The sequence below is a fragment of the Cyclopterus lumpus genome, chromosome 3 (assembly GCF_009769545.1).
Source record: "Cyclopterus lumpus isolate fCycLum1 chromosome 3, fCycLum1.pri, whole genome shotgun sequence".
NCBI classification, from domain to species: domain Eukaryota; kingdom Metazoa; phylum Chordata; class Actinopteri; order Perciformes; family Cyclopteridae; genus Cyclopterus; species Cyclopterus lumpus.
In genome coordinates this window covers 24499336-24520939 of record NC_046968.1, presented here as the reverse complement: position 1 = coordinate 24520939, position 21604 = coordinate 24499336, and the positions used below count along the sequence as shown (strand labels likewise).

Here is a 21604-nt window from a genome sequence, read left to right as displayed (position 1 = left end):
GCACTTTACATGAGAGCTGAGGCGATATCGTTTTATTGCTCATCTTAAATGCGTGTCGCGGTAGTTTGTGTTGCTACATTATTAACTCATTTTGTATAGTTAAAAATCACTAATTTGCCCCAGTGGGCTTCTGCCAACCTCACGTTCAAGTTCAAGTTATGTACCGTCATATGCACAATAACAGGGACGACCTTGACTGCAATGCAATGAAATTCAACACTGCAAACAAGGGAAGACTCCCACAATGAAGCGCCTCCCTTTAGAGACTTAACAAGGATGGTTGGCGACAACCGAATCACAACGCATGTCTCGTTCCCTTTTACATGCTCATGAAATGGAAGACTCACCTTGTCCTCCCCACAACTGGTCCCGTCCACGGCCCCGTCCAGCTTTGAGTGGCAGGTTGTTCCCACAGTGCACCACAGCGTGCTGCACACATTCTAGGAAAGCACAGAGAGATTTGTGCCTTACTACCGCAAAACATGTTCGCTTGTGCACTTGCGATTAAATGATTGGTCAACAAAATGATCAATCTGGATTCGCAGTGCGTCTTTGTTATGTGTTGAAGATGTTTTTCCACTGAGAAAAGCCTCGTTCAGAATATTGAAATAATGAATGGAAAGACCAATAAGATGCAATTATTTCCCACAGTGGTAAAGAAGACTGATAACACCAAAAGGTTAAATGTTTGTAAAGGAAGTTCCTTGGCTCATTGCTCCAATTATTTGAGCCCCTTCCTGTTGCTGTTGACATTTGTGTCGAATGCGTTTGCATTTGGCCCAAATCATAATGCTGCAGATTAGGATGTTTTTTTAAAGATTTGAACCTTCAGAATGAAATAATTTACAGTGATCTGTGAGCAATATTTTGCTTATTTTACAATTAATAATCTCCTGACTCATGATAAAAGGATAACGAGTAAAGACAGTGTTGATTCTCAATGTAGAGATTACACATCCAAAACAAATGGACAGGTGATGGTGACTGATCCTCTCAATCCAAAAGAATGTTTAAACTTCTAAAAAAACAACAACAGTGGAGCTAACAATGTGGAGAAGATTCTCCCCGGCAACAGGACTAATCACGGCTTCCTACTCTAATTGCGTGTCACGTAAAAACATACAAAGCAACAGAGAATCTCTTTCAAAGCAACTGAGCATCGAGCAACGTCAACAATCCCTTGAACCAAGGACACAAAACAATCGAGTCATAGTCACACTTACAGTGCAGCCAGGAAACTGTACTACAAAGCTATTGTCAATGTAACCTTGAGATACACGTAATAACAGCAGCACGTTATTGAAGGCCAGAATTCACAACCACGGCCTTTGATATTGTACAGTGAACACACGTGTGCGGCAAGGACAGAGGCACAGTGTTCTTTTTCATTTCTCTTCAGTATCCATAAAAAGAAAATTAACCATTTCTATGGTTGCGCAACAATTGAAAAAAAAGTTCAAGGTAAGAAATGACAAACTCTTAATAAAAAAAAAAGAAGAAGATGAGGGAACAAGTTTTTGCAACCGAAGTATACGTGGAATACAATGCATTGCAAAAGTAGACATGTATTGGTTTAGAAAACAATACATGCTTTAAAACACTAAAAAGGTGCTTCTTCTGCATTCCAGTGGTGCGTAAAGCATTTTGGGCCTTTTGAGATTCCTGCACACTTTGTTTGTTGAAACTAAATCAAAACGCGTCTCATCTATTTCATCGAGCTGCAGCAGTTTTTTCCAAAGCTGAAAGGGCAGCACTGTGGGAGTGAGCCATCAGCGATTAATATGGACATAATAATTGTTAACGTTAGCGTTAATGTCAGCGTTAGCAAGTCCTGAACGCTCGTTAAAAAACGGCAAGAATTCAGAATCAAGTGAGAGAGACAGAACTCTGCACTCTGGATTATATTTCATGGCATTTTTTTTCAAAATAAAAGATCTTTCAATGGGAATCCGTTGGAAACACGTCGTGTTCGTTCGTTCACAAACGGGTTCGTTAACGCTAAAACGTTGGCTCCCTGGATGCAGATTGATTGATGGATGGAAGTCATATTATTGGCTAAAATTGGTCGACACTAACTCACACACATCTTGTTGTGTTTTAAGAAGAAAAGAGGATTGGTTTATGATATTAAAATCAAGAAGAAATTCACATTTTGTAATTGTTTTTGTATAAAAAAAAAAAGGTGTACATAATGACAGTGATCTAAACAGGTTCACATGCGTTGTTTATTTAATCTCTTTCACTCAAACAATCTACGATAGATCGTGATGTCTGCGTACAGCCTAAAACAATTCTTACGGTTTCAGATAACTGGACATTTTTCAACATGAAAATCTAAAAATTCTCAATAAAGTATCTTTATGTTTCTGCTGAATGTCGTGTTCATGAAAATGTCGTTCACTCCATTTTGTACCTCGCGCATTCACATGGTGACTGACATGTATGTGCACCAGCATGGAGTTGCTGAGATACACATTGAAGGTGTCAGTCAAAATGACTTTATTATGTCCTCCGGTTTCATGAAGGAAGAAGACAGCTCGCTACTGCGGATGCCCCCCACCCTCGTCTACATCCCCCCTCAAGATTAATGATACACATCATTCATTTTGGACACGTCTATGTTTATACACGGGAAAGCTCCAGGGAGTACCTTAAAAACTTAAAGGTTGGTAAGCATGCTATAAAAAGAAAGAGGAGCCACTCATATTTGAACTCAAGAAAGTGACTGGGAATTTGTTACTGGGTTGGATTTTGCTTGAATAGGATTTTGCTTGAATAGTGGTATATATATATATATATAAAAAATGCATGCGTGTGGTCTCCGTCTGTCCAATTATTTGCCATTCCTGGTGCTGTGGCCTGATGAGCTGCGTATGAATTATTCAGATCTGCTTCCAGTCATAATACACAGGGGTCTTACAAAGCTTTACGACAGAAGGATTTTATGGCAGACAGGATTTATATAAAATCTACAATACATCCAACTCAAAACACACACACAACGCAGGAAAGACTCCCCATAATTAGTCAATCAATGCAAACCCTGTGTGAATTAAATGTGCGTGTGTGTGTGCATCGTTACGACACTTCGGTCACGCCAAGTCCAATAGATTATACCGCTTCACGCCTCGTTAGTCATCGGCTTCTTCATTTTAAAATCTCCACCGGGCGCTCTCCGATTCCCCGGTGCCACATGTGAGCCGTGCCACCACGGATCATGGATCATGGATCATGGCTGCGCGGTAAGAGGAGCGTTTTGGCTTTTGCAGCGAGTTTGAGCCGCTTACAGACACAGAACATCAAATGAAACCAGTGGGCTGTTAGAAGCACACACAGGGGCCCTTCAGGCTCCAGTGTGCTCCCTCAGACCTGCTTGTCAGAAAGTTTAATAGCTTCTGAAACCTTCCTCCCTCAACAGCTTTCTCAATGTCGGATTATAGAGGTGGAGGACGTGCGAGGAAGTAATTTTTTCTTCTTTTGTGACAACAATTTCTGCCACGTCTCCCAGAAGTAACCTTCTGAAAAGGTGACCCCCTCGCTATCGGCATGTTCAAACGACATTACGCCTCCTTTCTCTCTTTCACGGCCGTTGAGAACAATTCTAAACAGAAATGCCTTCCAACAAAGTCAGACGACACGTCACGCAAACTACTTCTTTTAGAGCATAACCCTGTTTTATTCAGAATAAAAAAGTTGTATACCATGATGAGAACTTGATGACAAGGGTGTCTGGTCAGCGATGCGGCAAAGAGAGACGCCACAAAACGCGGCACCCCCGCGCTGGAAGAGCATTGCGAAAATTCGACTTTCTAAAGTAATATTGAAACGTAGTTGGTGAAAAGGTGCGACTTAGAATCGAGTTGAAAAGATAGCCTTAGGCCAACCTTCTTCTATCTTTATAGGTGTTAATCATCTAATTATAATTAATGCAGACATGATGCCTGCTATCAAATGTGTTATCCTCTGTGGTGCTGGACACAATATGTTATAAATCTGCTTTAAAGTCACGCTTTACATTTTAGCATTTACAAATATTAGTTATGACTTTTCATCACGATATCTCGTGTAAAGCCAGAGTTACTCATTTTAAAATGCCTGAGTTTGAAACTCAAGCCTTAAACTCATTGTATGGTATTACTTTTGTACTTGTATACACTGCTGCCCTTGCAGTCTTTTAATCCAATGCTTTCTTTGGTTTCTTAATGCGGTCCTAAGACAGCGTTACAGTTCTAACTAAAGGTCAGTGCTATTGCTCCTCCTTGTCCAGTCTGGGTTATTTAAAATAGGATGAGTTACGTCTCAGTGGTGAGACCCTGAGATGAGATCCTTCCTGAAAGATCGACATTTGAAAGATTGCACTCAGCTGTTGAGGCGTCATCTAAATTAACATTCTTATAAATTGTCTAGAGGCAGAATACCACAGAGTGACTTAAAGTCCACTCTACAACTGATGAGGATCTATTGAACCGACGTATAAGTGACAATAATTTAAATCAAGTGACACTGATGAAGAACGATCTGTAGGTCCCAGTCTGGATTAAAATAAACTATTGTAGAGGCTCACACCGTGGAGAGATAATTCACTGTCCAGCTTGCCAGCAGGCGTGTGCAAAGTGTTGATAATGACCACAAGAACACTGTATTTTTCTCATACCGTCTGTCTGAATAAAGTTGTATTCACTCACTCCATTTTACGCCCTTCTCTTTAAGAACCCCCTCCCGTAAAAGCCCAGTCTGATTGGCTTTCAAGGAATAATGGCACATCTTTGCAAAGGTTTCTGAAGCCATGGGTGGTATAATCATATTCTAATGAGCCTCCGTGTGAGCAATGAAGGGGAGCCAGACCTGAATGACTTGTTGAATCACATGTTTTCTGAACCATGCAGCTCACAAAAAATTATTTCAAATTGTGTGGGTTGATACTATAAAGTATGCGCACTAGCAGTAAATAAAAGGGAGTTTTTTCACGCAATGTCCCTTAAATAATCCATAAAGCACAAGTTGTGGACACAGAAGATTGAAGGCGTGTGTAAAGACTCATTACGATAATGAAGTGACCTATACTGCAGACATGTGTCCTGATAATAATAATAATAATAATAATAATAATAATAATAATAGGATACTGGAAATGTTGATAACATAAGAACTATCTCAGTAACTCTGATTGCTTCTTCAGGCTATCCTTTTTCAAACACTTGTTTATATATTTTTTCTAATGAAAGAAGACCAATCAACAACCAAAATAATAATGTTGGTTCTCGTAAGGAGGTAATTTCCACTGGGGAATGAGATTTTCATAATCCTACTTCTTGTGCTGCTCCCTTTTATGGTTACAGGTTTTTTGAGTCTCTTTGACATTGTCAGACCATAATCCATAAAAGAGAGCGCCAGATAAAAGTTACATCTACAGTATGCTGCTCTACATTAGTTTGTTTTAAATGTTTTATTTTTTACAAAAGGTAGTGCCAGTCTTGTCATTGTTTAGGGTTGTATTTATATTACAGTTGCTTCTTAAAAAACAGTAAAGTTCTTACTCTTAGCTCTTTGTAGTGACGATTCAAATACAATATTTTGTTGGCGTTGTTGCGGTTGTTATGTGGTGAATAATGTGATACAATAATGTCAAGGTAAAGTTTGAACGGCACACACTGTACTGAAAATGGAGGAGGCAGACATTTTTTCAATTTGAGCTTTAAGAGTTGACGGGCGGGTGAAATCAGAAGCAAACAGACGTTGTGAGAGAGACATGAAAACCAAATAGAAGGAGCAAAGGAGGAATAAAAAAATAAAAAAATCAAGTGAGAGAAAGGAAAAATAATGAGAATATTTTCCATATAACCCGCACATGGCTTTGTACGGATGTGTTGTAAATGCATTTTGAGCCTTACGTCCACGTCGTCGCAGAGCACGGACCCGGATCCGTACTGCAGCCGACACTGATGGACAGAGCTGTACAGAACCCCGGGGAGCACCGAGTCCAGAGAGCGCTGATCCTTCACGGGGACATCGTCGAGGCACCAGCCCCAGCCGCGACTGTGAGGGATGAGAGAAGCCGGGTGGGCGATTACAACAAGAGTCTGGTACGGTGCAGTTTAATGTCTTTTGGTTATTTACACACAAACACACACAGTATCCTTCTTTCAAAATGAATTGTCTTTCTGCAGTTGACTTTTAACTATGAAAGCTTTCACAAAAGACTGCATTGATTATTGTGAATCCCTAGAGATGGGCGGGTCCTCACCAGGAAATATCCCGAAACCCCGATGTAACGGAGTTTACGGCCGAGGCAACAGAATAACAGGTCGGAATAAAACCCCCAACAAAAAACAAAGCCTGAGGCCGCGGCTGTCAAAAGGTGTTGATCTTAAGGTACGAACACCATGTCTGTTCATTCTGTACACATGACATCTATTGCTTCTGTCCATCCGGGGAGAGGGATCCTCCTCTGTTGCTCTCCTGAAGGTTTCTTCCCTTTTTTCCCTGTCAAAGGTTATTTTTGGGGAGTTTTTCCTGATCCGATGTGAGGTCCTGGGACAGGGATGTCGTATGTGTACAGATTGTAAAGCCCTCTGAGGATAATTTGTTATTTGTGATATTGGGCTGTACAAAATAAACTGAATTGAATTGAATTGAATGTCGTTTCAGACCACTAGCAGCGCTGTGGAGCAGTGTTTTTAAAAGTGGGTCCCTGTTTTGTTTTGTGACCATGGACGCATACATAAACGTAAGAGTCCTGCCAACAGTTTCACACTGTTCTACAGGTGGCGGTAATTCAATGGCATGGAAAAAAACAACTAAAAACTGTCAATGAAACCAATGGAGATCTCAAGGTTTCCAAAAACTAATTTTTTAAAATATGTTATAAAAAAGGAAGGAAATGCATTACAGACACGTCCGATGTGTTTTGGTGACGCTGAATGTTGAGAGCGTTTTGTGCTCCGGTATAAATAAAGCTGACTGACTTGTTGTAAATACCTAAAGTCAGCTTTTGTTTGTGAGCACAACACTCAAAACCTCCCCTCCTCCCACAACACGCAAAGACAAGCAGCATCTTTAAATAATTAATCACAAGGGTGATTTCTGATTTCTCGGTACGCGTTATCGTAATGGAAAATCAAGGAATCAAATCAGGAAAATCAATCAGGCAGCACAGTGTTGTATTAATGGGTTTGTCAGCTGAGCAACCTGAATGGAATATAATGGTTCTCACAAGCTCCCTCTAACTCTCTTGTATAGATTTCCTGTAAATCCATGAGGGATAAAGATTCGGATATTCCTTCAGTTGATAAGTGGGTCAGATCGGCCCGAGGCTCGCAGCACATTCTGCCTCCAACACACGTGTTCATGAAGCGGCCGACACACACGCACGCACACACACACACGCACGCACGCACGCACGCACGCACGCACGCACGCACGCACGCACGCACGCACGCACGCACGCACACACACACACACACACACACACACACACACACACACACACACACACACACACACACACACACACACACACACACACACACACACACACACACACACACACACACACACACACACACACACACACACACACACACACACACACACACACACACACACACACACACACACACACACACACACACACACACACACACACACACACACACACACACACACACACACACACACACACACACACACACACACACACACACACACACACACACACACACGGTGAACATCAAAGATGCTTGCTAACTTCGGCAGAAGCAATCGAGTTCAATCCAAAGTACATTTAAAAATCGGTGCCATTATCTGCTACCCTCCTTTAATAACTCGTTTAAAAAATAAATGTTGGGATGAGATTGTTTGCCTTTTCAGCCTGGTCGTCATTATGAACGAGAACTGGTTCTCAAATCGACTTTAAAAGGTTTAAAAAAGGTTCAAGCTTTAAAGCGCTGTCCCCTCACAGCAAGCGTGGCCCGGGTTTCGTTCCCCGGTGGTCCTTCTGCGTTTGCACGTTCTCCCAGAGGCAGCGTGGGTTCCCTCGGGGTTCCCAAAGACATGCAGCTCAGGTCAATCGGAGCCTGTAAACGTGGACGTGTAAATGTGGACTGGCGACCTGTCGGGATGAACCCTGCCCTCGCCCAATGTCAGCTGGGATCGGCTCCAGTGGCCCCGCGACCCTAAATATAAGCAGTTTGGATAATGGAATGGAAATATTTACGCCTTGGGCTCTTTCGCGAAGCAGCCATTACAGGTGAGCTGAAAATAGTTTTACTCACAGTGACAACACGGACGGTTTGACCGACAACTTCAACTGGTTATGACATGAGATTCGGGAGAAAATAAGCAGTGTCATCACCACTTATAAAAAAAAATGTCCTCATTATAGCTTCACATTACTACTACAATTACACTTAAGTCACAATAATGAGTGTTTTGGTTCAAATATATTATTTAAAGTTTGGGCTTGGGTTGGTAAAAAACATTGTTGTTATATTAGTGGAAATTCTCTTCTTTTTTTTAAATGCTTTGACAAAACAAAACAAAAATGAATCGGAGTTTGTGACTTTGGAGAGGGCTAGTTTCGTTTGAAAACGAGTGGGCCACACTGGGCTAGGTCGTTTGGTTGGATCATTTGAATAATTATAATTTAGCGTACTACTGGCATGTTTCTCCAATATTACCAACCCTCGCTTTAACATCCCATGAAGCGCCCTGGAAGCCAAATGGTTACAATTAATGCTACATAACCACATTGGGCCTTTGCAAAGTCTGCCTTTCATCTGTCTAATACAAGCATATATATATATATATATTTTATTTTAACACCATATTGTATTACCTCAAGGATACAGGAGAACTCAATACAAAGAGCTTAATTATAACTTGCATATTTAAAAAAAGAAGATATAAGAAATAACAAAAATAAGAGGTTATCTAATAATTTCCTCCCAAGCGTCCGTGTTTAGGTGACAAGGCAGCAGCTCATCAGGTCTTTACGACATAAAAAGCCCAAACATACATACTTACATTCTTCTTATCTAGGAATGACAGAAATGAACAGATACACAGACAACAAAATAACACCCTGAAGCACTAATTAATAATCACAATAACTAATTAATTATTTTTAAAAAAATAACAAAGATTAATCATTCGATTCTTAAAGTTGCCGGCACCCAAATATCCATAATGATCGCTGGAATGATCCTGTTTTAATGATATAAAATTGAGCTTCGTGATCCTTATATGGCCAAGCTGACACGAAGAATATCTATGAAGACATAATAAATATCATATAAAATACTATGAAGAATGAGCCCAAGTGAAGCATCGTGTGTAGATGGTTTTAGTCCCTTGAAAATAAACATAAAGTGAGCGCCTATCGACCCAGGATCTTGAACCAAGGCTGTTGCCTAGCAATGCTATTCCCGTGAAACGATCTATATACATTAATTCCAAGTTCGGGCCATGTGATGGTGCTCTGCCACCCGGCTACTTTACTCTTGTTGTGCTTGTTAACTGCGCCACCTGGACGAAATCCAAACATTCAAGAATAAATCTGCACTAATTGTTTTATCGCCATTTGGAGGCAGCGCAACAAGCTGTAGACGTGACTTATTATATCATCGTATAACATTGATATGGCCCATTTACACATCTGGCGCAACGCTGAAACATGGAGTCGTGTGTATGAAAACAATTGAGGTCCAATATTCACTGCTCTTTAAGCCTTGTAGCGGTTATTAACTCCCGAGTGAAATATCTGGAGCTTTTCACCTGTTACATTCTCCTCTATGTTCACCAACAATGAGCAGAAAGATGCTAAAATGCTGCCCAGGAACTGCGTAGTGCACACTTCCAAGTGCATTCAGATTATTAAAAGCAATCCAATAGCTGACAATCCAATAGCTGACAAATGAATAGCACTGCAATAAAAAAAAAAAAAATGCTTGCATCCAAGCTGTTCCTTAATGTTTTATTTATTCTTTTTCAAGGCAATTTCTTTCTACCTATATGTATTATACCAATATGTATTCTGTTCATTTATTTATCTCTTGTCCGGACATTTCGTACAATTTACATGAATAAATCACTCTCATTGACTTTTTACCTGCGGTGATTTTGGTGCAGTGGCGTGGTGAGACTCTAACACTGAGCTGAAATTAAAACGAGTATTACAATTATTCACATAATTTATGTGCAAGCGGCTCCGTATCGCGTTTTGCTGTCGTTGATAATGGGGAGTGTGCGCGCTCACACACACACACACACACACACACACACACACAGCTTAGCGGAGCGGAGGTGAGACTGAAGGCAGGAGCACCTGTAGATGTGCATGAAAGCTTCACAAATAAAACTCCTGTGTGACAGCTGACATGAAATGAAGGATTGGCTCAGGCTCAATATCTCAATACAAATCAGTTAAAAAGATACTTCTTTGAGATCGTTTCCGGACATCCCGAGTTAATATGACGAGAGCAGTTTTAAAGAGCAGGAACTGCATAAATAATACATGTGCTAAAATGTTAAAAACAAAAGTCTTGCCAACTATAACTAAACTAAAACTTGCACAAATGTAGTCCAAGCCATTCAAGGATATAAATGCACATGCAATATAAAAATGATACACTTTCAGTATTTCTGTCACATATCTAAAGAAAATGTTTTAATCTCATGAGTAAATACAAAAAAAAACCAAAACAATAGATAAATCAGATTAAACGAAACCCAGACCGCCAACTGTTGAACGGCAGCAATTAAAATGTTCTCCATCGGTGCCTCTCGAGGGCAAATTAGTTTCTACCGTGGCCTTTGCCAAAGCCAGCTTCACTGAAATGTTTATGTCAATTAATACACCTTTTTTTTCCTGAATCCACTCACTTCATAAGCAAAATGAATACATGAGATGTGGTGAAAATATGCTAGGTAATGTGTGAGATATCTTCAGGCTCTTGGCCGCGGTTCCTCTATGCAGCAATTAGATGAACTTGATGTTACTTTTTTTTGCAACTTTATGGCCTTTCGGGAATTCTCCTGTTTAATGGCATCTCAGTTTATGAGCGGCCCATCTTTGTGATAATATCTAAACCACTCAGCTCAGTGTGACCTTTCACATTCCACATAAAACAACACCTACGGACCAAACCTCTGAAGCAGCACAGAGCAGCGAGACAACGAACTAAAGCCACACACACACACACACACACACACACACACACACACACAATAGGAGCCTTGTGCTGCAGAGAAAGAGATTAAAAAAAAGAGAGGAAAGAGGGAGAGAGGGGGAGCATTTAGAGCAATGAGACAGGAAGACAAATATCAGAGAAATTATCAATTCAGATTTCGTGGTTTTGGAGGTCAAAAGACGTGGACGTGCCAGCTGGGAGGGGGCGGGGCGGGAAGTGGGCTTTATCTCTCAGTCACAGTAAATGGGCTCGTCTTTATCTTTTATCATTTGGACCATTGTGAATGCTTTTTACCTTAATGTAAAGGGGGGGGGGGAGGGGGGAGCTCTTCTATTCTATTCAGTTTGAATAGAATTGTTGAACAGGGAAGATGATTTTTTCAATTGTCATTTCCATTCATTCAAAATGTCCAAACAGCAGACTTATTAGCAGTAATAAACTCATAACTGCGTCAGGAACCACACAATGTCATCACGCTGATGTTTAGCATGTTCGTATATCGTATATTTAATATAGATACCGGCAAGTTAACATCTTCCAATAAGCACTAAACAGTACGGCTAAGGTTAGTTTTTCAGGCATTTCGTCATAAAACGAAATTATTTTGAAAAAGAAAAAAAATAGTTTGACATTATGATGGAGCTAAATGAAAAGCCAGAGAATCTCCTGCGGGGAACAATAATTACTGCACCAAATAGCCATCCAATAGTCGACAATATTTGACTTAATAAGTACAAGAGGACAAGTCAAGCCAATTAGGATTAATAATACAGTCTTTACAAAAGCACTGACACAAACTATTAACTACAACGTGGGTGGGAAATGGTGCTTTCAAGTGCTGAGAAAGCTCTCGTCTCCTTTTTAATTACCATTGCCCAGACACAAACACATAAACCAGTGGCCTAAAGGGAGTAAAGAAACCTCCCACAAGACTAAATATCGCCCCACGGCCCTTTTTTAGGTTTTTTTCCACAGTGGCGTCAAGAAGCCACAATACTGTCACACAGCTGAACACCCACTAAATGAATTCCAGATGCTTGGAGCTGAACAACTGGGCAACTACAGTGAAATACCTCAGACAAATATCCCGTTGAAGAATCCCCGTGAACGTCTTTGACAGCAGCAGCTGACGTTTCCTTAATTATCAGCTCTTTCTAACCGTGCCGCTACAAATACTTTTAGTCTGGACGGTGACCGAACGTAGCACCCAAACTCCAAGGCCAGTCGTTCCAATCTTTGCACGGCAACATTGTTTTAAATAAATGTTTGACAATGAACCGTATATTTAATATAGTTTGGCAGACAAGTTTTGTTATGTGAGGAAAAGGAGATAAAAACAACAAAAAAAAGGTGATCAAATGAAGAGCTGTAGAAACACGGGATTAAACCTGTGTGTCTGTATGGTTGAACATCATCAGTAATGCAGCAGCAGGAACTGTGTGCGTTACTGTATATTTATTAAACAGGTTAAACACGATGGTGGTGTGTCCGCCCTCGGGTCTGGATATGGCAACTATTTAAGGTTGATTAATTGTATTGTTCTAGACACTAGAAATTAAACTTGGAAAAGCACACCCCTTAATAGAGACTATAAAAAAACATCACTCATTGGCGCGGTTAATAAGTTACGTAAAGTTACAGCTTCATGTTACCTTCCATAAGAATTTATTGTATACGACTTGGACAAAGAAGAATTATCATCTACACACCATTACCACATATACAAAACAGAAAAATGTATGCACACCACACGCTAATGAGCTCTTTTTTACTTGCTTGCATAAAGTGTGTATATGTAATATGATGAACTTCAACAGCTTGACATGAATGCATCTGGAACGTCGTGAAAACACTCAGTCACACACACACTCAGTCATTCACACACAGCATATATATATATATATATATACGTGCAGTCGTGTAGGATGCGCGGCACTCACTCGAGGAAGCGGGTGATGTACTGGCGACTGCAGCGTGACCACCTGGGCAGGGAGGTGCCGTACAGGAGCTGTGGAGACATGACGAAAGGTCGTTTCCCAATTGGTTCACAGTCATTACCGTTGCCATCATGCTGAATCCCAAAGCTGTGACATAAAAGCACATCCCACAGAGAGGGCAATTAAAGTGAGTGAACATGAAACACGTACTTTCAAAAAGTAAAGCTACGACAAGCAAAACACACACACACACACACACACACGCATTCCAGTCTGTGAACTGAGATTGTTGTATTCATGTGACAATATTTAACATTTAGAGATTGTTTTTCGCTGTGGGTGCAACAGGAGCGAGCCACAAAAAAAAAGAAGAGAAAACCGATGTAAACAAGCTGTTGATGCATTTTTGAAGGGTAACCGTGGTATTAAGATATCAAGATAGACCGTATTTATGTGTCCAAGTGACACATTTTTGTGAGGTGGATTTTTTTATTTATTTGGACCAGTAATGAGGGAGTACGCTGCAATGGAGGGTAATCGTTCGAGGCAACTCCTCACCATCCTGTACGGTCACTAAAGGCTCGGATTGTTATTATAAATGTCCGACAACATTATGGAATAAACCCAAGAGAGAAATTATTAAACATTTCTCTCAACTTTCTGCTGTTTACCCATAGAAAACCAACCCCCCCCCCCCCCCCCAAACTAATTAGTTCTCCGAAGCTCTCCTATGTGCTACTGGATCAAGTGTTGTAACATCGTAAATTGGGTCTAAATATTAAATTAATTATATAAACATTTTCAGACTATACTCAAGTCTTCAGTGAATCCATGTTCCTCCTTACAGGAAGAGCTGCTTGGTATTCACAATGGACTCTCTCGTCTAGCCCCGGATTTTATTGTGCATTAAACACAAAACGCCACGAACGAGCTGCCAATCACACACACACACACACACACACACACACACACACACAGTAATTTTGAAAAGGTATACTTCAGGCTGAGCTGGACCATTACAATCCCAAAAAAACACAATGAAGCTATTGAGCGTACACTGTTGCCTTTGATTAGGGACACGGAGAGTTAGTCTGATGGGAATGGGAGTAGAAATGCAAACTGCATGTTGGAATCGATAAATGGGTCGATGGAAAGGAGACAACGCGACGCGAAAACGATGGTCAACGCACACGCGCTCCGCCGCTCAGTCGACGGCTTCTGTGTGTGACCATTACAGCTCGAGTTACTCACGCACATCACGTATTGTCAACGCTGAAGAGCTCTTATTAATGTACAAGCCACAAGCTTCTCCACAGGGGAAACTCTTATCGTTTGTATTACAAATAATCAAGACCGTGCTAATGAAGGTGACGCAATCATTACTGTATACCGACCCTTATGACCCCACTGTCTCAGAGAAGAATGACAAGTGTTCCATTCTTCTATTTTCACCCACACAGACCATCATAAATAGTCGTATAAAAAGGAAGGCTGAAAGTGTTCTCGGCTAACTGGTTGGTGCGGAATATTAATTATGGCTTTATCTTAATTATTATTATTTAAGTTAAACGATAAAAGTGTGGTACATTGCTATGGCTGTAAGGCGTATGATTGACAATGGATGTTAGAATAAATAAATTGATAGCGGGATATTAAAAAAATACTTATTATATATATATAATAAGTATAAGTATAAGTATATATATTGAATTATATTAAAACATAATACAAATATATATTTTAATACCAATAGAATTTACTGAATGAAATTAAACGAGTTAAATGGAGTAACTGGTAGCTTAACAAACACTGGGTTTAACCCATGCAGAACTGGTACCTACTGCGGCATTTAGGTCAACTAATCTGAATTGAAACCGGAACGGAGGCTTTTTTTTTTTTTCTTCCATTTGATTATCTTACAATGTGAACCTAATGCAACATATAATGCGTTTGTGTGTGTGTGTGTGTGTGTGTGCGTGCGTGTGTGTGCAGTGAAACCTTACTTGTGTCCCAGCTCGTGCGCGACAGTGAAGGCCAACGGGAGGCCGGTGTCTTCGCTGATGCTGCAGCTGCGATGCGACTGGCACATTCCTGCCACATGGGACAGACCCAGCGTCTCACACGGCATGTTGACGGCTGCACAGATGTCCTTCCTGTGGAAAGGGTGGGAGCGTTAGTCAGATGTCGGTGGATTCACAGGGAGATCTGCACAATGAGGTTTATAGAGAGCAGATTTTTTTTTGTTATTGTTTGTTTTCAGAAGGATCGACGCTTGTTAAAGGATTTGAGACCATTGTCGACTGACTGTAGCTCAGATCTCTGTCCGCTGGATCCTCCTCTCGCACTTCTTTTAAACACAAGCTCTATTAGTCTATTTTTCTGTTGTTTTTTTTACGTACTCTGGCACCTTACATTCAATATTTGTGATTGACATTGTTAATTAGAAAGTGGTGGGTGTAAATTGAGTCACACTAGAATGATTCAATCAATACGGGCAATAATTTACAAGCTCAAAGAATATATTTGATGGAATAAACATCAAAATGCGCCCCGGTTAAGGAACTTGTCTGATACAAGTGATGTAAATATGGGTTTGTAGATACAATTCTTAAGCCATGAGAACGATATTTCATCATAAGTTAAGTTCTTTATAAGTTCTCAAAGAAGAAAGATTCACTTGTGCCCACAGAAGAGCTGCTGCTTCACACGGAAACTCATCAGTACGCTGCTTTGGAAGAAGAACGTGTCAAATGTCGGGTCTGGGAGAAATGTACTTTTCCTTGACCGCCCTTTGTACTGGGAACTGGGAACTGGGAACTGGGAGATGTTTTTGTGAGAATGGTTTGAAGGATACAAGTGCGTTGCTGTAAACTGTGTGAATGACTCACGTCGTCTGAAATGGTCATTTGTCAAATGAAGCTTAATATTCTGTTCAAGAAGAAAACTCAAGTCAAGGGTGGATGATTCCAATTGTCTTGGTCTTGTCTTTGGTTTTCTTTTTTATTGTCCCCGCTCTTCGTTTATTGGAGGTATTTGGGATGTTTATTATTATAAGTATGTTACCTGCGGTGGGTTAACGACAGCTGGTGACCTGACGGCTGTTAGAAGAGCGCTACATGCAGCGTTGGTTCTTCAACCTCAAATCACTACATCAATAACTGCTTAATTACTTTGAGAGACGTGATGGCGTGCGGTGAGAGAGTCGAGTACGAACAGTCGGTTGGAGAACCAAGTTTTTCCGTCTTACCTGGTGAGCAGAACCGCGACGTCGTGGTGCAGCGGGTGCTCCTCTCCTTTCATGTTGAGTTTCTTCTGCCACTTACAGAAGCTGTGGAGGCTGTTGTCGGCATGGTGCGTGATCTTTAAGTCATCCTGTTATCCACATGAAGACAAAGAGAGGAGCGCATGACGCAAACGGATACAATTAGCAGCTGGTGGAACCCAAGCTTTCATATCATGAGATGTGTGCATCAGCGCACAGCAAAGAGAACATCTGACTGCAGGAAGCAGAACTTATTTTGAACTCGAATAACCCGAGTGTACTTTATTGTGAACGTGATTGAGCAAACAGAAAGCTCTGTGTATAGGTGTTACCTTCATAAATAAAAAAACTGTTGTTTTGCTGGAAAAATTGTTGATTTAATTGCGACTTGAGTGACAGCCCCGCGCTGCATGCCGTCACATTATTAGTGCACGCGTACATATTCTGCTCGGTATGCCTTTGAGGGGTAAAACCAGAGAAATGAACCATATTTTATGATCATAAACAAGGTTTGTACCTCATCCTGCTCCAGTAGGACGAGTCGAACAACCACAATGTTGATTGCGTTTCCAATACTGGGATCTCGGAACAGACCCGCCACCTGAAAAAAAAGACAAAAACGGCATTCAACATTTGGACCTCACATGATTCCTGACTATCATGGCTTCATGCAGTATTTATTCAGTTTATATATCATTATTATAGTGTTGGATGATTAGCGCTATATACTGTAATTAGCCTTTTGATAAACTACAAAAAAATCTGCAAAAAATAACATTAATACAATAAATGACATTCCTTTTATAACTCTTAACATCTAATCTTGAAAATGATGATTGTTGTTGTTGTTGTTGTTGTTGTTGTCAAGCCCAATGCACCTAAACACATTCATAAACATTTAGAAATGTTTTTTGAAAAAGACAATATATTAAACATTTTCCTTTTCCAGAAAAATCTTGTCCAGTTTCAGTATATTTTGATTCCTTTTAGTCGACCCGAGTCATTCAGAGGAATCTTTCCCTCAGGTTTGACATGTCATCCAAGCTTTGAGAGCTTCACTGTATTTATGCCACTTATTCGTATGAACTATATCCATTTAAAGGGCTAACATATATAATTATAGCTTGTACTTGTACCAGTTTAAACACCAACATGTTGTAGTAGTACACAATAACACGTTATGCAAATAAATTCAGTCACTGCAGTTTCTCTGTTCTCAACCAGCAAGAACAATGTCAAAACTGGCAAAAACAAGACATTGGGAAAATAATAATGAAATTATTGCAATTAAAAAAAACTTTTGTTTTGACAGTGAGTCATTGTATCGAGCCGAGGTGGGACGTGACAATTCAGAGCTCTGTGCGATTAAAAGGCAGGAGGCAGCGAAGGTTTCATTACTGGAGGACAGGATCACGGTCGAGGTGTGGAGGAATGAGAAGTGAGAAAAACCGTGAAACCAAAAAAGGTCAAAAGGTGAAAGGAACTCACACTGATGAGATGCAAGACTGAGCATCATTAACATTAAACCGTAAAGGTCTCATTATATTCTGCAGGACATCGCTAACCTGAAACACACTTCCTGTTGCAGATAACAGCACCCTATGGATTCCAGAGCACAGGTGAAGTAATGTTGGATAATTTTTTTATACTCAACTATAACCGCAGATGTTGACTTTGTTGTATTGAGACCGACGGCAATAAAGATGCTAGAAAAAAGGAGCACTCTAAAAAGGACCACTCTAAAAAGGACGTTGAGATGCTTCAAACAAAACGCTTGTATAGCATCTGAAACTCAAACTTTTTAGTATACGTTTTTATGTTTGTTCAAAGAATACTTTAGAATATGTAAAAACAAAAAAAAAGGTGCATTTTGGTATATGGATCATTCTGGGTTATAGTTAAGGGACACTGCACAAATACTATAATCACATCACCTTTTTGATCTTTGTAGTGCATCATCACTTCTTTCTCTCTCTTCATCTTTTATCCACATTCAAATACAGGCACGCTTGTCCAAAAACAATGCGAGATGTCTTTTTAATAGCCCCATTCTTTATACAATAATTCATGCACAGGCTTCATAATGCACAAGGCTCCGGGCCTTCTCTCTAGATGTCAACACAACAAAAGCCTTGTTCAAAGTGTGTCACTGTTCAGCTGACTTGATGCTAAAGTTTGAGCATCTCAAATAGACAATTTAGAAAGTGCAACAGATCGATGCCGATAAAGAAATAAGTCCATTTGTAAATAACGCTCGAGTCTACACGGAGTAACGGTGGTGTTGTCATTGTTCTCGTCGTCGGGTAAAAACATCTTCTGTCCAAGTGGTGTAACCAAGAGAATAAACTTTGCAACACATTTTCACAGCAACATTCAATCTGTTTTCCATCTGTCTTTATCTTCGTTTTTTTTCTATTGTCTCCGTCTCTTGAATACAAATAGAGCTGCAGCTATTTAAAGCAACAATGTGCTGTTGTTGTTGACACGTTCCCCCTCTGTCTCGAAGGGGGTAAACAGTGCTTTTTTGGATTTCTACTACTTCTTTCTTTTTCTCCGCGTGACGCCTGTTTGGCAACGCATGGCTGTAATAAATATCCCAAAGAAAATTCAAATAATAACCATGTGAAAGGAAGTTGGGAGCTATTTTTTCCTCTGCTGAGATTGATGATCCACACCGTACAGCTGCAGCGCACAGCAGAATACAGAAATATGAACTCTCTTGTGAAGTTGACACCTTCATTGACGGCACAATGGAGCTCGTCGGTGGCTGAGGAAGATGATGCCATAGTTATTGTTTGGAGGTTGCAAGAGGTTGTTTCCCTTGATCCAGCGCAAGATTGTTTTCACAAAACGTAATCATTCGTGGCTTTAAAAAGTTCAAAGCTAGAATCTAGAGGACCCCAAAAAACCCCAGAGAGGATGTGAGGAATAATGGCCGCTTCCTGTGTGTATTATTGTCCGTTAAGTCATTTCATCAGTGAATTCCCTTTCCTGATAGTCTGTCCTCTGATAGCACTTCCAGAAGGTAGTAACAGACATGACTTTATTTTGGAAAAACCCTCTTATGTGCTCATCAATAACAGAGAAGGAGTCAGTTTGCTTAACCCCGAACTAGGTGGCAGTAATAACATGTTACCTGATACAAGGATGGGAATACGGAAACAGCATCTGGTCATTCAAAACATGTTCAAACTTACTGTAAATATTATTTCTATGAAAGCTTTCCGTAATGTTCACGGTGTAATTCAGCTAATCAATAATAGCATCGACAAATAAGGACCAAATTCAATCCTTTTTTACAATAATTAAAGACTTATTTTCAAGACACTTATGAACACATCTCTGGTAAATACAGGATTTTACAGATATGTCTGTTAAATCATCAAATAAATTAGTCAACAAAAAAATGGTATGATTGTGTGGTCGAGAACAGATCTGGTTTATAGTGTTGCACTAAAAATCTATGTTGCATTTGAACTCAGTTCCATCCTCGTGTACGACTGGCGCTGTTTCTGTATTCAATGCCGCTTCGGGTTGAATGAGAAGATTGATACCACTCATGTCTGTACGCTGCTTATAAGACCAGAGCCAGGAGATGCTTAGCTTAGCTTAGCTTAGCACAAAGACCGGTAACTGCCTACCAGCACCTCTCAAGCTCACCAATTAACATTTTATATTGTGTTTGTTTAGTCTCCACTGGTTGCCTGGCAGTCAAGAAATGATTCCAGCATGTAACACTCGGCAAAAGCAGTGTTGAGTAAAAAAAACAACTGGATATTACACGCTAATTGGTTACTAGGCTAAGCTAACTGTCTGCTAACTAGGAGATCACGTGGGTTGAAATTGTTAATGAAACTATAAATTCATTTTGATGTCTGGAAATGTTGATGCCATTGTCACATACTTACAATGTTCATGACAGCCAGGACGTAACTTTCCACAGCTTTGCTCCCGTGATGCTCCACCATCTTGGGGTCGGCCACCACCAGCGTTTCCACCCACTTCTCTTTGCTGACCGAGCGCTGACGGATTCTCTTCCTTCGTCTCTGCTGCCGGTGCTCCCACCGCTCCCGCTGCCTCTCAACGTCCTCGAAACCTTGATGGGAATCTGAATACGGGAGACAGAAATGGACATTTAAAATTACAATCACAGGTTAATGCAGAAAAGGGGTGAGGATTTGTGATCAATTTAAAACTTAAAAAGGGCGTTCATCCTCGTTTTTGAAGGAAGAACACAAGCAGAACCAACATCAGACTCAATTATGGAATAATCTGCATAAAACCATGAACTACACACTAATAACTCTCTGTAGCTTTAAGACATTTCTCATTAATCTGTAGCTTTAAGACACTTCTCATTAATATCAACACTAATAATTATCTGTAGCTTTAAGACACTTCTCATTAATATCAAAACTAATAATTATCTGTAGCTTTAAGATATTTCTCATTGATATCAACACTAATAATTCTCTGTAGCTTTAAGACACTTCTCATTAATATCAACACTAATAATTATCTGTAGCTTTAAGATATTTCTCATTAAAATCAACACTCATACCTGGCTGTAGCCATATTTCTCATTAATCTGAGCAATAACTGTCTGCAGACAGAAGACATTTCTCACGAATCGTCCACTACCTGCCTCTGCTTTGGTTTTTGCTGCACCATGATATTTATCTGATATTCTTTTATTTATATGTACACACACATATCATTATTTATTTAATGTAAGGGCACATTGCTGTAAAAGAGCATGAGCCTTCAGCTCTGTGTGGGCAGGTCTATCAGACCACTGTGTGTCATAATCTATGCATCAATCTGTCCATCCATCACTCCAAGTATGGTAACGCTGATACTTTGTGCTTCTATTTCTTTCTGTGAGCCATTTACATCAGCAGGTGCCTGATAGGTTCTTTAAAAAGTGTTAAAACCGCCGCTTAGTATCACACACGCTGCTGCATTGATGTCAGGAAGGGTAAGGAAAACGCTGTTGTTTTCTTTTAAAGATTTATGTGGCAAACACGATGCAAACTCTTTAAGTATTCACAAACTCTGAGCACATTTTCTCTCCAGGAGGCAAAAAAAAAAGCAGCGGAATCATGAGCAGATTGTTAAGAGAGACACGTGGCCATTCGACAGCTTCCTTCTCATGAAGTCAGTGCTCTCATTTGCCATCTGACTGGATTTTATCAGTCAATTTCAAGGAATGGATA

General features: G+C 40.2%; 1 protein-coding gene across 1 annotated transcript in view; it reads right to left on the bottom strand.

Annotated features, from left to right (window-relative positions):
• Nucleotides 1-21604, bottom strand: part of LOC117728806 (A disintegrin and metalloproteinase with thrombospondin motifs 7) — a 51341-nt gene that overhangs the window by 20720 nt on the left and 9017 nt on the right. Inside the window, exons 4-10 of the mRNA XM_034529671.1 lie at nucleotides 20297-20496; nucleotides 16906-16989; nucleotides 16374-16498; nucleotides 15130-15279; nucleotides 13130-13273; nucleotides 5892-6036; nucleotides 348-440 (exon numbers count right to left, since the gene is read on the bottom strand). Of these exons, the coding sequence (XP_034385562.1) occupies nucleotides 348-440; nucleotides 5892-6036; nucleotides 13130-13273; nucleotides 15130-15279; nucleotides 16374-16498; nucleotides 16906-16989; nucleotides 20297-20496 (941 nt within the window). The remainder of the gene's footprint in view (nucleotides 1-347; nucleotides 441-5891; nucleotides 6037-13129; nucleotides 13274-15129; nucleotides 15280-16373; nucleotides 16499-16905; nucleotides 16990-20296; nucleotides 20497-21604) is intronic.